Source organism: Narcine bancroftii, chromosome 13, assembly GCF_036971445.1.
Source record: "Narcine bancroftii isolate sNarBan1 chromosome 13, sNarBan1.hap1, whole genome shotgun sequence".
NCBI classification, from domain to species: domain Eukaryota; kingdom Metazoa; phylum Chordata; class Chondrichthyes; order Torpediniformes; family Narcinidae; genus Narcine; species Narcine bancroftii.
In genome coordinates this window covers 51,932,207-51,957,146 of record NC_091481.1, presented here as the reverse complement: position 1 = coordinate 51,957,146, position 24,940 = coordinate 51,932,207, and the positions used below count along the sequence as shown (strand labels likewise).

The window sequence follows — 24,940 nt, the reverse complement described above, 5'->3', positions numbered from 1 at the left end:
TGAAGCGCCACTCTTTTACAGCCATAGAAAAAGCAATGTTAACCTCCTGGTTCTAATGACAGGACAAACAATCAATGACCAGTTAATGGATTTTTAGTGGTCAAGGGATGAATGATATTTTATTCTTATCACACATCCATCTACAACAGGTCTGTGGGATCTTTGATGTTTAATATTGCACTGAATCACTCAGTTATCCGAATGCTAGAATCCTCAATCACTCCCCCTATCCTTTGCTCAATCCTTTTATTTGTAGCTGATAGAATCAAAACTTGCCAGACTAGCATCCTCCCAGAACTGCCCATCATATTATCAGAGTTAGGAGCATGATGCAGTGCCAAGAAATGTATAGATTTGTTCAGAACTGAAGCAGGCTTTCCAGGCTATCTCTTCCACACCAGGCAAGCTTGTCCCGGTCAGCCCATAGCCTTCTAACTCTTTAGCGTCCATGTACCTATCTAAATGCATTTTGGACATCCCCACTTCCATTCCTACTTCTTCTGGTATTTCTTTCCATATACCCACCTTACTCTGTTCTAAGAAAATACCTATTTTAAATCTTTCAACACGAATCATGGCAGATTGACCATCCAAGAGAAAATAGCCCCAACTATTTCTCTTTTCTATGCCCACCCTTGATTTTATATCCTTGATAAGGTTTCCCTGGCTCTCACGCGCGCGCGGCTCGAAAGCCGAAGGTGGAAGTGGGGACGAGCTCCCACTTCTACACAAATGCTCTTCGTGGCATGCATCTAACAACCCGTCCAACTCCTGGCTTTCTTGTGGGGCATGGCTCTTATGGCCGTCGGAGCTGTTCTCACTGACAGGAGAAGAGGCAAAGGCAGGACACTGACATGGTGAAATCAGTTGCTCCAGGCAGATGGGGTTCGTTAACCAGGGATGGTAGCTCATCTAGAAGAGGGCAAACTCTGATTTAAAATCTCCGCTGCCTTTTGGGAAAGGCTTTGAGAGTAAACCCCAAGGAACAATCCAGAGTTGGAGTATATCTCCAGTATACACAAACACACCCACCCCCCCCACCCCCTTCATAATGTTTCTGACAGATACTTTTTTTCCTTTATTCGCCCCTGTTTCCACAGTTTTACATTTGTAATCAAACAATTCACATGCAATTAAGGTGCACATTCCAGATTTTATTCAACGTTAGTTGTATATACTTTGGTATAACCAGGTAGAAATGATAGCACTTTTATATATATTCCCCTCATTTCAGGGCACCAGAATGTTTAGGACATTTGGCCTCACAGATGTTTTTGATTACTCAGGTCTGTTTAATTGCTTCATTCATGCAGGGACCAGAGAACTTAGTTCAAAGACTTTTAGATAACCCCCCTTCCTACATTATCCAAAACAGTACACATTGTTGAAGGGAACAGCCACAGCGGTGCTCTGTGATAAATGCATATTCCACTTCCCTCTCCTACCCGTCACTCAGTTACCTGCCTCTTGCCCCTTTGACATGACTCCTCTTATTTCCTCTTAATGACCCACTCTGACTCCTGAATGATCCGGAGTTCATCAAGCTCCAGCTCCTGATGCACCTCTTGCAGGTCAAGTCATCAGGGACTATTGTGCTCTCCCAAATCCTGCAATCAGAGCATACCACTCCCCTGGCTTCCACCTCCATGACCTACTCCAGGTTATTATGAAAAGATATTATATGACCTTGTCAATAGCAAATCTTCAGCGCGTGCACATTGAAGCTTCTCGAGCCAAAGCCCCTATTTATGCTCTCCTACAATGGGGCACTCACACACTGGCTGCTCTACTGCGTTCCCCTTTTTTTTGCTGCTTGGCTCTTATCTGGATCAGCAGACTCCAATCAATCGTTGAGGTTCACACACCACTTAATTTTTAAAATCCGTGAAACAAAGCACCGCTGCCGACACTCACCAATCGCGGCGATTCACGATTTAAATACAAGATACTTCCTTTTCTTTCAACATCCCCAAAGAATTCATCTCCCTCACAGTTGGGCTCAGCGCGGAGAGACTGAGACACAGGGAGAAGGGGTAAATTCTTTTTTTTAATCATTTAATGTGATCACTGGGTTAGTTTCAGGCCTGACAGGTGAGCTCCAACCCATGTCATGCTCCTCCTGTGCCCTGTGGGAACTTGGTGTCTCTGAGGACTACGTATGCAGGGCACGTGTGTCCAACTGCAGCTCCTCGAAGACAGCCTGATGGCACTGGAGCTGCACGTGGACTCACTTTGGAGCATCAGGGATGCGGAGAATGTGGTGGAGAGCACATCCTGTGAGTTGGTCACACCGCAGCTTGAGAGAGTAGAGAAAGATAGGGAATGGGTAACCAACGAGAAGAGCAGTAACAGGATGGTAGTGCAGGAGTCTCTGCGGTCATCACCCTCCAAAATCAGAAATCCCGCTTCGGATATTGATGGGTGAGACGGCCATCAGGAGAAGGCAGCAGTAACCAGGGTCATGACACTGTGACTGGCTCTGCTGTGCACGAGGGAGGGGACAAAATACAGATGAATGGAGTCAGGGGTAGTATATTGAAGATTGGTAATCTGACAGAAGACAGAGAGTCGGGATAAATGGTTGTTTTTCTGATGGGCAGATAGTAAGTAGTAAGTGAGGTGCTGCAGGGGTCGTTGCTGGGTCCGCAGCTGTTCACAATTCACATTGATGATTTGGAAGAGGGGACGGAGGGTCGTGTAGCCAAGTTTGTTGGTGATATGAAATTGAGTGGAAAAGCAAATTGTACAGAGGATGTGGAGAGGCCGCAGAAGGACATAGTTAAGTTAGGTGAGTGGGCAAAGGTCTGGCAGATGGAGTACAACAATAATTAATGCAAGGTCATCCACTCTGGTAGGAAAAAAATAGAAGAGCAGATTATTATTTAAATGGTTAAAAACTACAGCATGCTGTAGTGCAGGACTTGGGAGGACTGTTGGACTTTGGCTTTACCTTACTCTTAATTTAGTCTATGTGTGGTCTGAGTCCAGCGTGTTCTTTGAATGAAGTGATAGGAGAAGGTATTCGGTTCAACAGTCAATTTATTATACAGCACAAGAATAAAACTTAACAGAGCTCTGGGTCAGTTGTTAGTTCATAGGTCACCTGCACAGTGAGCTATTCCCCAAGACTGACTCCTATTGTCCAGTTGGCTCAGTTTATATAGATCAACCTTATCATACAGAACAAAAGTTGGCTTCCTTTGCTAGATTTCATTATCATACAGAACAAAAGTTGTCTTCCTTTGCTAGATCTTTTTGCATAAGGGTTATCACAAGTCATCTCCTGTTTTGCAGATATCTGGTGTGTAGTGCTCCCACCTTAATCCTCCAGGCCAGACTATCCTGTTGTTTTGATCAGAAATTAATTCATCCCCAGATATTTCTAATCACCATTCTGTTCCTATCTGGCCAATTTCTGCTGTTCTCTTTAACACCTCCTTGTGCCTTAATCTTCCTCCTAGACTGGTTTTCCATTCCCTTTGATTCTTGCGGGCCATTCTTTGTTCTGATCTGGCCTGTGTCTCCTGTGCTACTTCCCACCTCCTTCAGTTGAGCATTCCTCCTAAATCGTTTTATGCATATCCTCTCCCTGTATCTTGGGAGCAGCCAATTTTGTTCAGCCAACTTTGCTCCATGCTGTGACAGCCACTTAGCCACATTCCTCTTTTCCTGACTCATGCAGTCCAAATAAACTTATTGATTAATCATTTATTTCATACTGTTTTAACCCCTAGATTCCAACAGGACCTGTGTATGAATCGCAAATATTGGGTTGCAGGGACAACAGGTTATTAAAAAGCCAAATAGAATGTTGAGGTCATGCTGCAACTGTACAAGGTACAGGTGAAGCCACACTTGGAGTACTGTGTACAGTTCTGGTCTCCATACCTGAGGAAGGATATACTGACCTTGGAGGCAGTGCAGAGGAGGTTCACCAGGTTGATCCCAGAGGTGAGGGGGTTGACCTACGGAGAGAGACTAAATCACCTGGGATTACACACACTCAAATTCAGAAGAATGAGAGGCGATATTATGGAAACATATAAAGCTATGAAAGGAATAGATAAGATAGAGGCAGACAAATGGTAGGTGAGACACATAGCGTTATGATGGAGATGAGGAAGAACTGTTTTTCCCAGAGAGTAGGGAATCTGTGGAATAATTTAAAGCAGTTTGGACTGATAGAGGAGATCTGTAAAGGTTCTACATGTTAGAAATTAATGTACCTTTAAAGAAATTGCTCGAGACAAAGAATGAGAACAAAGAACATTTATTACAACAACAATGCAAAGTTGGGTGCTTCCCCTTACCCTGGGAATACACACACATACTGGGGCTCACCCAACTTTTATACAGTCAATTTCAGTATCAAAGTGCCCTCCCCCTTACATTCTTCTGCCCCCTGGATGGGTTTGGCATAGGTAATCCTTCCTGCCTACGTGCAGTTTCAGTACACTTGGAGGACCAGGGGGTATCCTGTGGGTGTCCCATCATGTCATTGTCCTTATTCACACCTTCCTGATTCTCGGGGCTACAATCTCTTGGTATGCAGAGTTGACTCATCCTATCTAGGGTTGGCTAATTTAATATGTATAAATCTGTGTAAGGTTAGCTAATTAGATATGTACTTGGTACTTCTATCTAGGGCTAGGAGACCTTTATCTGATCCAGACTACCTCAACTTCCTACATTCTATTGTACCTTACCATTCCTTTTCTTAGTCTTATGGTGGCTCTTGTCACACAGAAGATTCTTATGTTAATCGTGCTGACTCTGCTTTCCTGCATCCTAATCCCCAAGCTCATCCTGTTTGTACTGGTTACAGCCATTAACTGATGAATTTTAGATTCTTCCATGTTCATAATTTTAGATCAATTTTCCCATCTCTCACATACACAGTAAAAATCTTCACAAGATGAAGGCCATTGTTGTTCGCTGGAATTCTTTATATCCCCCCATTTATATGCATCAGATCAGTGAGGAAAAGAGTATTTTTAAAATTGAGACCTCAATCCCGTCCCAGAAAACAAAAACCCATGTAAATAGCACAAAGCTGGAGAAACTCAGCTGGTCAAACAGTGTCCTTTATCGAGCAAAATTAAAGATGCATCAGATTTGCTGGATAAAGGACACTGTTTGACCAGCTGAGTTTCTCCAGCAACAAAAAAAAACAAATGCATGGCAGCAGTAACTTGTCCAACCGGTTGAAATGCGTTCTCAGGGCCGCTCCCTGCCCCGAGGCGTCAGGCAGCGGAGCCTTACCTTTCGCGTCTGGGACGCAGCTCGGGGCTGCAGGAGAAACTGACCCCGTCCGCTGCACAGCCAGTGACATCCTGCAGTTCACCTCGTATTCGGCATCTTGGATCCAATTAATAACACACAAGGGGAGGTAACAACGTGGAACATGGAGGTAAGGTGGAAGCAGCTTCCTGCAATTCACCGTCCTGTTGATTGTTTTCAGGGAAATGCAGGCACATGCGGAGAATTATCTCCTTCCCATCTGGGTCACGACCGCACGGCGCCCACTGACCGGCTCGTAGCAGGTCACACACCGGGACAGGTGGGGCTGGTGGCCTCCAATGAGATCAACGGGGCTTGGAACGAGAATTCTGCTCAGGGGCCGAGCTCCTTGTAATGTTTATGGGTTGTATGAGTTCTCAGCTGACTCGTGGGATCCCTGGTCTAAACAGGAGGTGTGTGTGTGTGTGTGCTCGCGCGCGTGCATGTGTGTGGGTGGGTGGTTATGTATGTTTATGTGGGTGTGTCATTTATGTGTGTCTGGGTGTGTGCGAGGGTTTGTCAGTGTGTGTACATGAGTGTGTCTATGTTTCTATGTGCATATGTTTGGGTGCGAGTGTGTACATGTATGTGTGTTTTTATCTGCATGATCGTCTGTGCATGTGGGTGGGGGCCGTGTATGTGCTTGTATTTGGGGGTTGTATGTGGCTGCATGCATTTGTGTATCTTGTGTTTTTGTTTACATGTGTGTGCATGTGGGTGCGTATATGTGTGTGTGAACATGCTCGTGTGTGTGTGTGTGTTTGCATGTGTGTGTCAGGATGTGTGTATGTGTACATGCACGCATGTGTGTGTCTGGATGTGTGTGTATGTCTACATGCACGCATGTGTGTGGAGGTGTCTGCACACATGTATGTGTATACTTGTGTCTGGATGTGTGTATGCAAGTGCATGTGTGAAGGCATGGGAGTTTGTGGATGGTTGGAGTGGGTGTTATATATATCTACATATGTGTGTGTGTGCCTATGCATGTGTGTGTGTGCCATATGTGTGTATGTGGCTATGGGTTGGGAGTGGGTTTGTCTGTGAGGGTATATATATATATGTATGTATGTGGGAGTGGGTCTGGGTATGTGTATGCATTTATCTATATTGTGTATGTTGGTATATGTGTCTGTGTGTGTGGGGCTATGTTTGCATGTAGGTCTGTGGGTGTGTGTGTGTATGTGGCTGGATTGGGAGTGGGTTTGTGGGAGTGTGTCTGGGTATGTGTGAACGTTTGTGTGTTGTGCATGTGGGAAGGTGTGTGATTGGGGGATGTTTGGGTGTCAGTGTTTGTGTATGTGTGTGTGTTTGAGTGTGGCTGTGCGTGTGTGTGTTGGTGTGGGGGGGGGGGGTGTGCGCGCATGGGTCTGTGGTCTCTCTCTTTTGTGTCCAGTATTTGTTGTTCATGTTGGAACTTGAATTCGCAACTGAAGCAGTTTGCAATTTGGTTCTGCAGCCAGGAGGACATTTGATTGTTTTGATAAGTTGACAGAAGGAAATGCTGTTGAAAATAAAAGAGGAAAACCTGCAGACACTGTGGGTGAAGTAAAAACACAGAAACTCAGCAAGTCAAACAGTGTCCTTAATTTAGCAAAGATAAAGATACAGAACTGACTTTTCAAGCTTTAGCCCTTCATCAAAGTTTGTTCCCACTGGCTATTGCATGTTCCTGAAGCAAAGTGTCATTTAAACCCTATTTGTACACAGTTGATATGGCATTGCGGTGTGCAAATCGAGATTTTATTGAATCTAAGCAGAAATGTCGCTTGCTTGCCTGGGGGAAGTGGGATGGTCCCTGCCTGAGAAGTAGGTTTGGTGCATGTCTCACAGAGTAGCAACCCGCACATTCCAAACTAGTCACATGAAAATAAACAAAGCCCCTTCACCTGATTGGCTGTAAGAAAATAATTGAAATTCTCGATGTTTCGAAGGGAAAACGTACCTTCTGTTTTCCACATGTACACCCCTGTTCCCACATCATCTCCTGTCTAAGCCTCCCCTCACATGTATTGATGTGTAGTGAGAAGGTTCGTTTTGCGGACTGTTCATAGGGCCAGACTATTTTGCGCTCTAGGCAAGGCCAACGACTTACACCCCACCCCCCAAAAAGATTGCCAACTTCGATTTTCAAAACCAGATATTTTGCAGGAAAAATGATATGCTCTGCTAAATTTATTTAAATTTCCATGAATAAGTAACACATCAATCTTTGAATTAACTTTCTTAAATGCAAAAGAAAATGGTGGTATCTATATGGAGTGGAAAGAACAAGGCTCACCTGCTCTCCATTTGTTTTATTTAACTTCCCGTGCTACACCTTATAAGGCCGCCTGCCCCCCACCTCGGAAGTGATATCATGCTGTAATCCTGAGCAAATGCGTGCTCTGCCTGACCAGCGGAAAAGATGCTCCCGGCGGTGCTATCTCCTCGTGGCTGCTCCACTGCCACAGCCGTAATGTGCATAACTGGTTCACCTGCTGTCAAGATAGTGCATCACCACCCAGAGACTGAATCCGGCCGTACTTTTGGAGGTCTGCCCAGTTTGGCCGGCTGCAGAATGACTGGCTGGCTGGGGTCAAGGTGTGCAGGCTTCAAGTGGTCAGCTGTGAATAGGTCCTGTCTGCCCCCAACATCCAATGTGAAACTCCCACCAGTTCTGTAAACAACTCTGAAGGGACCGTCATCGGGCCTTTGGATGGGTGTGAGGTGAGCCCCACAGTGGACGAAAACAAAGTCAGCTTGCATGAGGTCAGGAAACATGAAGATGTGGTGGCAGGTGGGGAATGGGGGGAAGCTTCTGTAGCGCTGCTTCCCCTGCGGTGTCCGTGTCTTTGGTGGCAGGGAGGAATTCACCTGGCAGGGTCAGGGATGCGCCACACACCAACTCAGCTGAGGAGGCCTGCAGGTCCTTCTTGGGTGCAGTGTGGCTACCCAGGAGCACCCACAGAAGCTCGACAACCCAGTTGGGTCCAGTGAGGTGGGCCACAAGCGCTGACTTAAGGTGACGATGAAAGCATTTGACGAGGCCGTTGGACTGGTAGGCAGTGATATGGTGGAGTCTTGTGCCGAGAAAGGACACAAGTTGCATCCACAAGGGTGATGTGAACTGAGACCCCCTAGCCATGGTGACGTGGGTTGGCGTGCCGAAGCGGGAAACCCAATGTGCAAGGAGCACCCTAGCACTAGAATCAGTGGAAGTGTCTTTTACGGGAATGGCCTCTGGCTATCTAGAGGACTGGCCCACCACAGTGAACAGGTACCTGGCTTCGCGGGAGATGGGGAGAGGGCTGACAGTGTCCATGTGGATGTGACCGAACCTTCTGCCAGGGGTTTCCAACTGTTGGATGGGGCTTTTGTGTGCCTGTGCATTTTGGATGCTTGGCAATGCCTGCAAGTGCGTGCCCATTGCGAGACCTGCTTCCACAATCTGTGCCAGACTAACTGTGCTGCAACCATGCATGTGGTAGTTTTGATGGGCGATGTTGTGAATGGCCTGGAAAACGCTGTGCATCCTTGACTGGCCATGGTGAGCCAGTGGAAATGTGACACATCATGGTGTTCCCTCTGTCTGACAAGAGGATGTCTTAGAATCTGAGGCTTGAGCTGGCTGTGCGGAAAGCCTGGATCTCGTCGTCATCCTTCTGTGCCTGCGCTTGCTCTGAGTGTCCAAACCCAGGGCCAAGGTCTGGATAGTGGGCCCGGAAAGAGTATCGGCGATGACGTTGTCTTCGCCAGAGAGATGCTGAATGGTGGTGGTAAATTCAGAGATGAACGCTAAGTGGCACTGTTGGTGTGCCGATCAGGGATACGAGACCTTGGAGAATGCATAGGTGAGGGGTTTGTGATTGTGAATGCTGTGAAAGGCTTGCCCTTGAGAAAATACTGGAAATATCTTTCGGCGAGGCAGAGAGCTAGGAGTTCACGGTCAAACGCACTGGATTTCAGTTCCGAGGGGTGGCACAAATGGTGGGTGAAGAAAGCTAGTGGTTGCCATCTGCTGTCGATGGACTGCTCAAGGACTCCACCTGTTGCTGTGGCCCATGAGTTGACTGTTAGGGGGGGTGGGGACGTCCGTCCTGGGGTGCACTAGACGGGTGGCGTGGGCAAAGGGTTCTTTTGTCCTGTGGAAAGCCTGGTCTATCACCACACTCCAAGCTAGGTCTTTTTGTTTGGCAGACATCACGGCGAACAGAGGGTGTGTAATGCGTGCTGCGGCCGGTTTGAAGTGGTTGTAAAAAATTCACAATTCCAACCTGGCAAACTGTCATATTATTGCAACCTTTTCAGGCAATGGTGTTGCACTGTCCTTGGTTATTTGGTGGTCCAGGAATTGGATTTCTTCCAGGCCAAACTGGCACTTTGCCAAGTTGACCGTTAGGCCGAAGTCTGCCAGGCGGGAGTAGAATTTGTGGAGGTGGTTTGCGTGTTCCTGGTGGTTACTGCTGGTGATGAGGATGTCATCCAGCTATATGAACATGAAGTCCACGTCCCTGCCCACTGAACATTTGGGCAGCGTTTTTGAGGCTGAATGGCATGCGCAGGAATTCAAAACAGGCTGGAAGAGGTGATGATGGCCATCTTCCCGATGTTATTTGGGTGGACGGGAATTTGGTGGTATCGACCTTGGAGAACACAGTTCCACCATACTGTGAAGTCCTGTATGTATAGGACCAGGTAGCGATCGGGCGTGGTCGCATCATTCAGGCTCCAGTAATCTTCGCAGGGCCGCCAACCGCCTATAGTCTTGGGCACCACGGGCTGTCTGACCTTTGGACTATTCCCAGTTCCTCCATCCATTTGAATTCCTTCCTTGGCGGGCTGCAGTTTGTCTGGTGGTAGCCGCCTGGCCATAGTGTGGAGGGGCAGTCCCTGCATCAGAATGTCATGCTGAACCCCATTTCTTGGCATGGCAGGCATGAACTGGGGCCTAAGAGAAACTCGTCAAAGATGCGGCTGTGTCACTCCCACACTCACATGTCTGTCCATGGCCTTATGTACTGTTCCACCAATGGAGGAACAACAGCCGATTTTTTTTTCCATCTGGTGACTCACCATCCAGATGGTATTAACATCAACTTTTATGGTTTCTTCTAACCTGCTGCTGTCTTTTCCCTTCCCTTTCCAGTTCTCGTCCCTCCCTTCACCTAACCATCCTTCCTTCCCTTGATCTCTGCTATCCCCTCCCTCTCTTCTCCACCTATCATGTCCTGCCTTGTGATACCCCTTCCACCCCCCCCCCCCACCTCACTCTTTTGCTCAGACAGCGAATGACATTTTCCCATATCTTGAAGGGCTCAAGCCTAAAATATTGGTTATGTATTTTTATCTTTGCTCTATTAAGGACACATTTACCCCTCCATAAATATTCGTCTGCAAAGCCAAGCCAAAGAAGATTAAGGACACTGCTTGACCTTGAGTTTCTCCAGGTTGTGTGACAGATATGTTTTTGGGAGATACATTGGGAAAGGTTTGTTAGAGTAGGTCACATATAAACACTTTAAAACCGATTTTATTTAAAATACTGGAGCTCTGCCCCTTCTTGACATATTGGCTCCACAGCTTTTGCAGGAGCTTTGAAGAGTGCTCAAGAGACTTCACTAATGGATTGTTGTTTACAAAAGGGAACAGATGCTATGGAAGTTGTTGACAAGGATAGAGCAGTGGATATAAATCTCCATGTAAGGCATTTGGCATGGTCCCTCGTGGCAGACTCATCAAAAAGGAGCAGATGCATGACATTAATTGGAAGTTACAGGAAGGATGTGGAAGTTTTATGGCCAAACTTATTTCATAGGATGATGTAGGATATGATTTATGAGGAGAGGTTACGGTACTTGGGACAGAGAGTAGTGGTGGATGATTTTCTTCTCAGACTGGAGGCCTGTGACTGGAGGTATGCCTCAAAGATCAGTGCTGGGACCATTGTCATTTGTCAGTGATCTGGATGATATTGTGGTAAATTGGATCAGCAAGTTGCTGAAGGGAGACCCAATTGAGGTTTCTAACATCAATGCAGACAGTAAGATTTTTTTCTCCAGGGTAAAAATATCATGTGATTTATGACACATGTTGAAGGTGATATGAGGAAGTTTAAGAATGGTATTATGCATTAGATCTATGAGGATAGGGCAAGTCTTCCACTTGAACTGCACTGAGGTATTTATCAAAATCCCTCAGGCGAGGCCGATCCAGAACGTAATACGGATGGATCCATGGGTGATTGGATATTACGGTGTGAAATTGGTGTGCCTTTGTAAAGGTGGAAGGGTGTTTTTTTTCTGAATAAAGTTCCGTGGATAGTAGTGGCCAGAGAGACTACTACTGGGACTTTTGTTTGCTGTGATATTCACAGGTATTTGAATAACTTGAATGACCCAAGAGTTGGATGTGTTAGAAAGTTCGCTGAAGTGTAAGAAAAATGGTTATTAAAAGGAACTCAGTTGCAGAAATGGGCAGAGAAATGAAAAAAAGAGTTCATCCAAACACGTAGATACGAGGAACGATTGTGGTCAAGGTGCATAGCTCCCTGGAATTAGCATTGCAAGTGGACAGTGTGGTAAAAAGCTTCATGAAACGCTTGCCATCAGATGGGCATGGTATCCAGTAAAAGGGTAACTGAATTTATAACATCCAAAGAAAGGAGGTGGAAAGGGCTCAGGATCGATTTGCCGATGTTTTCTTGATTTGATAATATGAACTGAACAGAGCTGGGTGCATTTCTCTTCATAATAATTGTCTGAGGGAGTCCTGACTGCAGTTAAGAGATGCGTTGATAGGGGGACCGACAGAATCTTTCCATTCCAGGGCATAATTCTGAAATAGAAGAGGACATGCATTCAGGTGAGAGGGCAAGTTTTTGCAGAGTCTTGAACTGCTTCCAGGGTTAGTGGTGTCCGTGGAAACTACAGTGAAGTTGAAGAGTGTTCAAGGCAGACACAGGAAAATTGATAGGGTGGAAGGATATACCTTGCATCCAAGCAAACGGGCTTGAATTCATTCCCGCTTTGTGCTTGACTTGGAGACTGAAAAGTGTGGTTTTGTCGTGTTCCACGTGGCATGATCTTCCCCTGAATGTGAATCTCTGTGATTATTTTGTCGAGTCAATGGAACTCTGATTGGAAAATGTTAAGCAGCTGATGTTTCTGAGTGATCCTCGACGTCGCTCTCTGCAGGATGGAGCAACAGGGAGGGTCAATGGGCGCACCCAATGAAGCGGGAGGGGTGCAGGAGAAAATGTGCGCGCAAGAGAGAATGAGCGAGAGAACTGAGTGAGAACAAAATGCATGAGGGGATGGGATATGAGAGAGATAGACAGGAAGAGAGAGAACCGAATGGGGAACTGAGAGGGACAGAGGCAGAAAGGGAGGGAAGGAAGATGGTAGAGAAGACATTTCAGAACCCAGATTGCTGCCTCCCAGACCTGGAGCGAAAGGGAAAAGTTGCTCCCGTCACGGAAATAAAACTACAAATGGAATAACTGAAAAGTTAATTTAAATGCGTTCAGCAACATTATATGAGAGTTTAAAAAAATACACTGGTGAGCAAGGTGTGGAGTGATTATGCTGCCAAGATTTGAGTTCTGGTTTATTACTGCGATATGAACTGATCTTTACCTAGGGTGTGTTCTGACTGTGAGCATTTACAATATTGCACCTTGGAACCATTATCTGCCGCGTCTGATCAGGAAAGGAACCCAGAGGATATCGGGAACTATCTGGTGTCTGGAGCAGCCTCGCTCTTGTTTATGTAGCCCTTGTTTGAGTTAGTCCTTCATTATTCCCCCTCTTTATTCATCCAGACCATCAGGGCGTTGATTGAAACGTGTGCAGAAGATTTGTGAGATGAAAGCAGAGATTTCCGATATCTCAAACCGAGCAGAAAAGTTTAGGTCTCCGAGCTTTTTTTTCCAGATCAAAGAAAGGTCGGATGTCTGATGCGTGTCCAGGGCCGTGAGGAGGGAGGTGAGTGAGGAGAGGCGTGGGTATCAAAAGGAGAGTGGAGTGTCTCCACTCCCCTGAAGATACATGTGTTGGCTGCTCATGGGTCTGAGGTCTTGGTCAATAAATACCGATTGGGCGAACGTTTTCCCGAACGCCGCCCTCCGATTGCTGATACCATCACTCCACCCTTGTCCTCTTGCAGTGTTTCCAGGAATCTAGAAAGCGGTGAATATTTGGGAATGTCTCTCCCAGAGACCTGGGCAGGCTGAATATTCGGTCTGTTCAAAGCGCGGTCTGATGTCGCTGATGAGCTAGGCTGGAGAATGTGCATCGGGACGCCTCTCCCTCCTCCAAGATCTGCGCACAGGGAGATCCAGAAATGAGGCAGAAGAGACTCTTCTTGGGAAGCAGTGGGTGGGAGCGCAGGAAACTGTATCTGGGAAAGGAGGAGGAGATCCAGTAGACTCCAGTCAGATGATAGACTGCAGGCTGGAGCCGGCTGGAGGAGCTTAGTGGGTCGGCCAGCATTGATGGGAGGAATTGAATGGTCGATGTTATGCGCTGGAACCGTAAATCAAGACTAAATGGAGAGGGAAGTAACCAGTGGAATGATGACAGGTTGGGGGAGGGGGCAGTTGGAAATTGGTTAAAAGTGACGCGTGTGGGATGGTGGACATTTGGGAGAGTCCAGACAGTTGATTGGCAGATCCCATAAAGAGGGAGGCAAACAGAGACAGGGACGTCTGCGCAGATTCCAGCTCTATCACTTTAGGCTCCTGTACCTTTTCCCCGATGGTAGCAAAGTGAAGAGGGTATGGCCTGGGTGGTGGGGGTCTTTGAGGATAGAGGCTGCTTTTTTTAAAACACTGTCTCATGTAGACGTCATTGATGGAGTGAAGTCTGATGGAGTGAAGTCTGATGGAGTGAAGTCTGATGGAGTGAAGTCTGATGGAGTGAAGTCTGATGGAGTGAAGTCTGATGGAGTGAAGTCTGATGGAGTGAAGTCTGATGGAGTGAAGTCTGATGGAGTGAAGTCTGATGGAGTGAAGTCTGATGGAGTGAAGTCTGATGGAGTGAAGTCTGATGGAGTGAAGTCTGATGGAGTGAAGTCTGATGGAGTGAAGTCTGATGGAGTGAAGTCTGATGGAGTGAAGTCTGATGGAGTGAAGTCTGATGGAGTGAAGTCTGATGGAGTGAAGTCTGATGGAGTGAAGTCTGATGGAGTGAAGTCTGATGGAGTGAAGTCTGATGGAGTGAAGTCTGATGGAGTGAAGTCTGATGGAGTGAAGTCTGATGGAGTGAAGTCTGATGGAGTGAAGTCTGATGGAGTGAAGTCTGATGGAGTGAAGTCTGATGGAGTGAAGTCTGATGGAGTGAAGTCTGATGGAGTGAAGTCTGATGGAGTGAAGTCTGATGGAGTGAAGTCTGATGGAGTGAAGTCTGATGGAGTGAAGTCTGATGGAGTGAAGTCTGATGGAGTGAAGTCTGATGGAGTGAAGTCTGATGGAGTGAAGTCTGATGGAGTGAAGTCTGATGGAGTGAAGTCTGATGGAGTGAAGTCTGATGGAGTGAAGTCTGATGGAGTGAAGTCTGATGGAGTGAAGTCTGATGGAGTGAAGTCTGATGGAGTGAAGTCTGATGGAGTGAAGTCTGATGGAGTGAAGTCTGATGGAGTGAAGTCTGATGGAGTGAAGTCTGATGGAGTGAAGTCTGATGGAGTGAAGTCTGATGGAGTGAAGTCTGATGGAGTGAAGTCTGATGGAGTGAAGTCTGATGGAGTGAAGTCTGATGGAGTGAAGTCTGATGGAGTGAAGTCTGATGGAGTGAAGTCTGATGGAGTGAAGTCTGATGGAGTGAAGTCTGATGGAGTGAAGTCTGATGGAGTGAAGTCTGATGGAGTGAAGTCTGATGGAGTGAAGTCTGATGGAGTGAAGTCTGATGGAGTGAAGTCTGATGGAGTGAAGTCTGATGGAGTGAAGTCTGATGGAGTGAAGTCTGATGGAGTGAAGTCTGATGGAGTGAAGTCTGATGGAGTGAAGTCTGATGGAGTGAAGTCTGATGGAGTGAAGTCTGATGGAGTGAAGTCTGATGGAGTGAAGTCTGATGGAGTGAAGTCTGATGGAGTGAAGTCTGATGGAGTGAAGTCTGATGGAGTGAAGTCAGGCCAAGTTAACAACCCTCTGAAATTTATTCTTGTCTTGAGAGTTGGCACCTCCCAGGACTGCAACCAGCCAGAATGCCCTCCATGATTATAAATGACGGTCAATCTTATGATCGATTTATCACCCGTCTCTCAAGTTGAGAGAGTCCAGATAGGAAATTTTACATTTGAGTATAGACAGTGACTGATCTGAAGAAAGGTCAGGACTTTTATATCATGTGATTTATTTTTTTTTCTCATTCCATCTCTCAGGCATTGATGGATCGCCCTCCGCTTGTTGTAGTTAGGAACTGATGATGGGAAACCATGAGGGTATGTGTCATGGATGGTGATTAAATAATTCGCCCATTATCTTCATGTCATACATGGTTTTTTTTTGCAGAGCATAAGGATTTGATGACTCATCACACCAATATGTCTGATGCTGCAAACAAGAAAGAAGATCACATAAATGAAACAGACACAGGTGAGTTCTATAATTATTTTAAAAATATGAAAATCTTGGCTCTGGGTCACAAAACTGTTCAAAGAAAGAAAATGAACCATGTCAGTGAGAAGAAAGGATAGAAGGTACAGGTGTAACGTGCACAGGGGGTGCATAACCGAGAACTTAACTCATTGTTTTTGAAATCTGGATAGAAGGAGCTTCAATGTGGGTGGGTTAGGCACACAGAGAACAAGCTATTCATACATCCAGTAGAGGATTAGCATCACGAGCTGACAGAGGAATTAGCAGAGAAGGGTAAAATATTTAAAAAGACAGGTGTATTGTCAGAAGTAATTCATGAGAGCCTGCAGACACTCTGGTTGAAGTAAACACACACAGTGCAAAATAAACTCAACAGTCAAACTTTACGGTTCCTTTATATATGAAAAAGGTAAAAATACACAATCAACGTTTTGGGTTTGAGCCTTTTATCAAGATATGTAAAAAATGTCGACGGGCATCCAAATAAAAGGGTTGGGGGGAAGGCGTGGTTGCAAAGGCAGGAGGTGATAGGTGGAGAAGGGAGGGATGGCTAGGTGAATAGAGGGAAGGGGTGGAGGAGAGCTGGAAGGGGAAGGGAAGAGAGGAGGGATGTAGTATCAGAGTTTCTTCAGCACATTAACAGGATCAGGGCCCAAAATGTGTTCTACGAATATCCTTCTCTCCTTTTCCTTTCCACGTTACTGTCTAAATTCCTTACAAATATTACAACTGTTCCCCGTTTTACCTCGTCATCGGGCAGCTGGTGGGGAGGTGGGCTGGACTAGATCTGCAGGGAAGTGGGAAGCAGACGAAGAGAGGTTAGGCACACAAGTGAAGACCATTGGTGAGAAGTTTGAGTGGAACGACAAGAAGACAGGGCAGCGTTGCAGCCATTGGGATGAGTTGCAATGCAACAAGGAGATAGTCGAACAGGTAATAAAGACATGGTGACAGATTTTGTGTTTAAATGCTCGCATCATAAGAAATAAAGTGGATGACCTTCAGACTGGCAGGTATGATCATGGAATTGGGGATAAAGGATGGATGTCATTGGAAGTTCCATGTCCAAGCATAAATAATGTATTGAAAGATAGGCAGGTCAATAGAGGGGGTGGCATGGCCCTATGGGTAAGGAACAACATTAAATCATTAGAAAGAGTGACGGAGGATCAGAGATGTAGGATCATTGTGGTGGCAAGGATAAAAAAGAAACTGTTCACAGTGGCCTCCAAACAGTAGTTGGGACCCGGACAACAAGCAACCACACCAAATAGAAAGGCGTGTCCAAAGGGTAAAGTTGCAGTAATCCTGGGGGATTTTAAACATGCAAGTCCTTTGGGAAGAACAGAGTGGGACTGAGCTCAAGAGAGAGAAGTTGTAAAAAGCCTTTGAGATGGTTTAGAGCAGCTTGTTGATGAGCCCAGTAGGGGAATGGCACCATTAATAATTAGAGAGCTGAGAGTACCACTTGGGGGCAGTGATCACAACGTGATTGATTTCAAATTGAGATTTAACAAGTGGATACTGATGACAGAAGTGATGGTATTAAAGGGAATTACAGTGGCAGTAACTTGCTGTAGTAGATTGGAAGGTGGCACTGGCAGGGAGGACGGCAGAGCAGCAATGAGGAAAGTGCATGAGAAGTAGCTCCAAAAAAGAGGAAATGTTCAAAGGGAACAATAACAGAACTGTGGCTGACAAGGGATACAACAGCCAACGTAAAAGCAAAAGAGAGGGTACTCAAGGACGGGAAGATAGACTGGGAGGTTTTTAAAACATGAAGAAGACGTCTAAAAACACAGAAGGGAAAAAGGTAAGCATGAAATTAGGCTAACATATAATACCAGAGGGGATAGGGAAAAAAAAGCTTCTTCAAGAGACGTGAGAGTAGATGTGGGACCACTAGAAAATGACGCTGGAGAAATAATAATGGGAGATGAGGAGACAGCAGAAAAAAAAATGAATATTTTGCATCAGCCTTCACTGTGGAAGAAACTAGGAGGGTATCAGGGAAGGGAAGTGGGTGCAGTTACTATTTGAAGGGAGAAGATGCTTAGAAAGCTGAATGGTCTTAGGGTGGATAAGTCTCTCGGACCAGATGGATCATACCCTTGGGTCTTGAAAGAAGTAACAGTGGAGATTGTTGATACATTGTTAATGATCTTTCAGGAATCAATAGATTCTGGTGTAATCACTGAGGATTGTAAAATCACAAATGTTGCCCGACTATTCAAGGAGGGAGGGAGGCCGCAGAAAGAAAAATTATAGACTGGTTTGACTGATGTTATCGGTTGGTAAGAAGTTGGAGTCACTTATCAAGGATAGGTTACAGACTAGGGAGGACAAAACCAGCGTGGTTTCCTGAAGGGAAAATCTTGCTTGACAACCCCTTTGGAATTCTTTGATGAAGTGATAAGCAGACTAGATTAAAAAAAATAAATTAAAGTTGTGTATTTTGATGATCCAAAGGCCTTTGACAAGGCCTCCTTTGGTTGTGGTTGACCATGAGTACTGTGCCTCTATGAAGCCTCTGTGAAGCAGCCTCTCCAGGGTGCAAACCAGGGCAGAGTGGATATGGAGATCCATCTGTTGCCCATGCAGTGGGACCCCCCTTCCATGCTAATGACAGGTCCAAAGGAATGATGATATAATCTAGTGCCAGCAGCCTCGCAGGAGTTGCCATGCCTTCGGGACCAACTCTGGATTTTTACTCGGGATTTTCTCCCACAGCTATTTCCGAGAGTAGGTAGAGCCACAAGGCAGTGGAAGTTTGCTATCTGAGTTTTCCCTCTTCTAGATGAGTTACCATCTGCCCAGAGCAACTGATTTCAAGGTGCTAGTAGCCCACCTTTGCCTCTTCTCCTGTCAGTGAGAACAGCTCCGCCGGCCATAAAAACCATGCCCTACATGAAGACCAGGAGTTGGACTTGGGTTGTCAGAAGCTGTTTAAGTCACACGCCATGAAGAGCATTTGTGTAGCAGAGAGCTCGTCCCCGCTACTACCCTTTGGCTATGACAACCTTTAGAGCCTAACATGAGGCTCCTTAATAAGAGAACAGCCTACAGTATAACAGGAGACATACAAGCATGGGTAGAGCATTGGCTGATTGAAAGGAAGCAATGGAAATTGTGGAAGCACTGGTTGACATTTTCCAAAGTTCCATAGATTCGGGGGAGGTCCCTGAGGATTGGAGAGTGGCTGATGTGGTGCCGATTTTTAAGAAGGGAGGGAGGGAGAAAACGGGAAATTATAGACCGGTCAGCCTGACGTCGGTGGTGGGGAAGATATTGGAGTCTATTATAAAAGGAGTAATAGCAGAACAAGGCAGAAATAATAGTATAAGGGCTAGTCAGCATGGATTCCTTAAGGGTAAGTCATGCTTGACTAACCTGGAATTTTTCGAGGATGTGACAAAGAGGGTGGACTTGGGAGAGCCTGTGGATGTGGTGTATTTGGACTTCCAGAAGACCTTTGATAAGGTACCGCATGGGAGACTAGTGGGCAAGATCAGGGAGCATGGTATTGGAGGTAAGGTGCTGACATGGATAGGAAATTGGTTAAGAAATAGGAAACAAAGGGTTGGGGTAAGCGGGTCTTTTTCAGGATGGCAGGATGTGACGAGTGGAGTGCCACAGGGATCGGTATTGGGTCCTCAGTTGTTTGTAATTTATGTAAATGATTTGGATAAGGGGATTATTAATAATTTGAGCAAATTTGCAGATGACACTAAACTGGGTGGCGGTGTGGGGTGTGAGGAGGGACTTGGACAGGTTGGGGGAGTGGGCTGCTGAATGGAAGATGACATTCAATGTAAGCAAATGTGAGGTTATCCATTTTGGGGGCATAATAGGAAAGCTGAGTATTTAAATGGAGACAAGCTAGGGAGTGGGGAGGAGCAAATGGATCTGGGAGTACTTGTTCACCGGTCACTGAAGACTAGCATGCAGGTTCAGAAAGCTGTGAAGAAGGCTAATAGCATGTTGGCGTTCATAAAGAGGGGATTGGAGTATAGGAACAGAGATGCCCTTCTGCAGTTGTACAGGGCCCTGGTGAGACCCAACCTGGAGAATTGCGTCCAGTTCTGGTCTCCAATTTTGAGGAAGGACATACTAGCTATAGAGGGTGTGCAGCGCAGATTTACAAGGTTAGTTCCAGGGATGGCGGGGTTGACGTATGCTGAAAGGCTAGAAAAACTGGACTTGTATCCGATGGAGTTTAGAAGGCTGAGGGGGGACATGATTGAGGTATATAAAATCATCAGGGGGATAGACAAGGTGAAGTCTGATTACTTGTTCCCAATGATGGGGGAGACGAGGACTAGAGGGCATAGTTTAAGAATACAGGGTAGGCCCTTTAGGACGGACATGAGAAAACATTTTTTTACCCAGAGAAGTGTGAATCTGTGGAATGCTCTGCCACAGAGGGTGGTAGAGGCAGATTCGCTGATTATGTTCAAAAGAGAGTTAGATAAGACTCTAGTGGGCAAAGGAGTTAAGGGTTATGGGGATAAGGCTGGAAAGGGGTACCGATGGTAGTGATCAGCCATGATCTGTAAAATGGCGGTGCTGGCTCGACGGGCTGAAGGGCCTACTCCAGCTCCTATTGTCTATTGTCTACATGTAGTCCTCAACTTATGACCTTAATTGGGACCAAAGGATTGGTCATAATTCAGATTGATCGTAAGTCAGATTTGCATGTCTTAACGAGGTATTAAAGCAATTTAAAAAAGAAACAATTAATGAAGAATCTCAGGATATGTACAGTATTACTTTTTAAATTCGGTTGTATGTGTGGGTGGACATAACTCGTGTAAGTTGTAAGTTGAGGACTACTTGTACAGGGATCATGTTCTGGTTTGCTGCCAGTTGGTAGTGGTGTTTCACAGCAGTTGGTGTTGGGGCCGTTCTTCTATGTTGTATATAAATAATTTAGACGATGGAATAAATGGCTTTGCAGCAAAGTTTGCAGATGATATAAAGTTAGGTGGATGTGCAGGTAGTGTTGTGCAACAGGGAGGATGTAGAAGGGCTTAGATTAGGAGAAAAGGCAAATGACAAGCAAATGTTGGAAAGTGTAAGCTCATGCACTTCAGTAGAAAATAACCAATGGGGAGAAAATTGAAAATACCCAGATGCAAAGCGATTGTGAGTCCTCGTGCAGGACAACCTGAAAGCAAACTTCTATGCTGAGTTGGTGAAGAAGGTGAATGCAATGATGGAATTTATTTCAAGCAGAATAGAATATGAGGACAGGGATGTGAAGTTGAGCCCCTATAAGGTACAGATGAGTTATCTGGAGTAATCCAGCGCCAGCGATCAGGACTTGAGTTCGAATACCATGCTGTCTGTAATGAGTTTGTACGTTCCCCCTGTGTCTTCTTTGGTGTTACCAGTGGCTCCAGTTTCCTTCCACTATTCAAAAACATACTGGGGGTTGTAGGTCATTTGGGTGTAACTGGATGGCACAGATTCGGGGGTCGATTGGGGCTGTCACCATGCTATATGTATGTCTAAATCACACATGTCAAACTCTGGCCCACGGGCCAAATTTGGCCCGCGATATAATTATATTTGGCCCGCAATATCATTTCAAAAATGTATTAGAGGTGGCCCGCCCTGCAGCGAGAGCCGATGCTGTTTTTTGGTAATGTCACCACCACCATCCTCCCCCTTCATTGTACATCATTCTCCACCCCTTAACTATCCCCTCCTCCCTAAAACCACCCCCCTTAAAATATGGCCTGAATATTCTCAAAAAGGAATCCAGAATGGTAAAGTTCCACAAACCTTCTGCTGGGAATCCTAACAACACCCGGGCATCAGATCTACGGGACGCGGAGGGGGCAAGAGTGTTGCAGGTTGACCATGCAAACTTTGAGAACGGGGAAAACAAAATTGTAACACGAGAAGTCTGTCGATGTCATCAGCTGGCAAGCCAGTTGGAAGGCTCCCCGCACAACCAGTCACTTCTCCCACCTGTCGAGCGGTGCGGCGGATTGGCGAGCGCCTGTGATTTCCTGTTGGCGCGACGGACATGGCAGGCTGCGCACGGGCCCCGTTGTTCTGCAAAGGCTGATCGGCAGCGCGCTGGGCCTGAGTGGGTGGGTAAGCAGGGGTGGGCAGAAGGTGTAGGTGAGGAGTAATGGGCAGGGGAAGTTATGGTGGTGCGAGGGGCAGTTAGAGGGAGGGATGAGTAGAAGGAGGAGTGGATAGGGAAGAGGTAAAAGGGGAGGGGCAGGACGAGTAGGGGAGGAGTGATTAGAGGGTGAGAGACGGGTAGAGGGAGGAACAGGAGGGGAGAGGCAGTAGAGGGGCGTGTATAGGATGGGGTGGGTAGAGGCAGAGCGAGTGGAGTGAGGGGTGAGTAGAGGTTGGGTAAAAGACTGATCAGATAGAGGGATGGTGGGTCGAGGGTGAATAGAAGCCTAGAGCCTGAGGAGTGAGCAGAAAATGCTGAGTCCTGATGCAGGCCAAAATGGACACAGCCTGTGAATGCTGACTACATCTCCACAGGGACCAAATATGTTTCCCTCAGGTCAAGCAAAGGGTGAACTTGAGCTACCTACTCCTGACCTGTAACATTATCCTCCTAAAGTTATATCCTAAAGTTTAACATTACATATGTTGAAAGAAGAGAAAACATGCAGATGTTGTTGAAAATTTTCAATAAATATTTAGTTCGGCCCTCGACTTAGTCCAAGTTTTTAATTTTGGCCCTCCATGAATTTGAGTTTGACACCCCTGGTCTAAATGATGTACTGACATTGGAGAGGGTTCAGAGGAGGCTCACAAGGATTATTCCAGGAATCAATGAGGAATGTTTGAAAATTCCTGGCCTATACTCGTTGGAATGTACTGGGGATCTCATTAGCCCCTTTCACACTTGCATCCCACTAAATTAGCCGTTCCGTGTCCTGGGGTAGGAATGGGGGTTTGGCTTTTCACACTTGACCACTTCTAACTGGGATACTGAACACTTTCACACTTACAAGGGGCCATCCCCAAGGTTAGGATTGTTCTTTCTTCTACTGGTGACGACATGACAGATCGAGATATGGTGGATCTGCCATAAATCCTGATCAATGTATTATGAACTTGTATTTGAACAAATTAATCATGCCTAATTATAACATAATTAACTTTATGTTCAGCCAAGTATGAGCCCTTCAGCCCCTGTTGTTGTGCCAACCGATATAAACCTTTATAAGGAACCGTGGGAAAGTGCCAGCAGTAAATAGCAATAACGGACAATTTTTAAACAGGGTGGGAAAGTTGGTAGAGCTATAGTGTATAAGTTATACCATTTGTGGGTAAGTTGGTTGCACTATTGTGTACAATTTATGAAGACCATGAGGAAAAAGCGATGGTGGACCTGCCCTCTCCAAATTCCTTGTGGCAGAGAAAGGAATGCACGGAGCATTCATGGAGGGTTTTCTTTGTCACACTGCCTTCTGGGAAGTTGGATCCACCATCCCTTTATCCCACGATCTTTATAAATTATGCACTATAGCGCTACCAACTCTCTGAAGCTGTTTAAAAATTGCTTTTTATTGTTATTTATTTCCTACCTCTGTCTTTCCCACGGCAAAGTTTATACCTTCATTTTAATCTTTCCTTCTTGTTCCTGCACTCACACAAAAACTTGGGTAATTTTAATTCCACATTGCAACCGCCCATTTCACACTTGTCTGATTGCAACACCGGCGTTTGGAGACACAGGGGATTGTACTAGGGGTCAAGGACATCAATCCCTGGCATGAGATGACATCATCTGATGCCGGTGTTGAGCTGATTTTGCTTTCACACTAGACACTTCAAAGGCTGATTGGCTGTTAATTCCTGGGACCACTTACAAGTGTAAAAGGGGCTATAGAAACATTTCAAATGTTGAAGACAGAGTAGCTGTAGAAAGATTGTTCCCATGGAGTCCAGGACAAGAGTGTGCAACTTTAAGATTGAAGGCCATCTGCTCAAAATAGATGTGGAAAAGAATTGCTTCAGCTAGAGGATGGCAAATCTGTGGACCTTGGTGCCACAAGCAGTTGTTGAGGCCAGGTCACTGGGTTTTAAATTTAAATTTAAATTTAGACATACAGAGCAGTAACAGGCCCTTTCGGCCCATGAGTCTGTAATGCCCGATTACACCCAATTGTCTTCTACCCCTGGTACATTCTGAACAGTGGGAGGAAACTGGAGCCCCTGGAAACTCCCACACAAACACAGCGAGAACATACTAACGCCTTAGAGACAGCACAGGATTCGAACCCCAGTCCCGATCTCTGGTGTTGTAACGGTGTTGCACTGACTGCTATGATAACTGTGCAGAGATTCACATGAGGCAGAAAATGGTGTTGGGTAGACTGATGGGACTGAAGGCTGATAAATCCCCAGGGCCTAGTGGTCTGCATCCCAGGGCACTTAAGGAGGTGGCTCCAGAAATCGTGGAAGCATTGGTAATCATTTTCCAATGTTCTATAAATTCAGGATCAGTTCCTGTAGATTGGAGGGTAGCTAATGTTATTCCACTTTTAAAGAAAGGAGGGAGAGAGAAAACAGGGAATTATACACCAGTTAGCCTCACATCAATGGTGGGGAAGATGCTGAAGTCAAGTATAAAAGATGAAATAGTGGCCCATTTGGACAGCAGTAACAGGATTGGTTCAAGTTTGCATGGATTTACGAAGGAGAAATCATGCTTGACTAATCTTCTGGAATTTTAAAAGGGAGACCCAGTGGATGCAGTATACCTGGACTTTCAGAAAGCCTTTGATAAGGTCCCACATAGGAGATTAGTGGGCAAAATTAGAGCACAGGATATTAGGGTACTGACATGGATAGAAAATTGATTGGCAGACAGGAAACAAAGAGTAGGGATTAACGGGTCCCTTTAAGAATGGCAGGCTCAGTGTTTGGACTGCAGCTATTTACAATGTACATTAATGATTAAAATGAAGGGATTAAAAGTAACATTAGCAAATTTGCAGATGACAGAACGCTGGGTGGCTGTGTGGAATGTGAGGAGGATATGATAATGCAAGGTGACTTGGACAGGTTGGATGAGTGGGCAGATGCAATTTAATGTGGATA

General features: G+C 45.8%; 1 protein-coding gene across 5 annotated transcripts in view; it reads left to right on the top strand.

Annotated features, from left to right (window-relative positions):
- Positions 1-5,247: 5,247 nt before the first annotated feature.
- The window catches only part of LOC138748636 (NACHT, LRR and PYD domains-containing protein 3-like), a 75,188-nt gene continuing 55,495 nt past the window's right edge, over positions 5,248-24,940 (top strand). For 2 of the 5 annotated variants that reach the window (XM_069909159.1, XM_069909157.1), the window contains exons 1-2: positions 5,248-5,410; positions 15,767-15,850. In XM_069909159.1, coding sequence (XP_069765260.1) covers positions 15,836-15,850 — 15 coding nt within the window. In that variant the 5' untranslated portion in view covers positions 5,248-5,410; positions 15,767-15,835. Of the gene's footprint in view, positions 5,411-13,123; positions 13,245-15,766; positions 15,851-24,940 lie in introns of those variants that run through there. The other 3 variants (XM_069909158.1, XM_069909156.1, XM_069909160.1) reach the window with 2 other exon arrangements.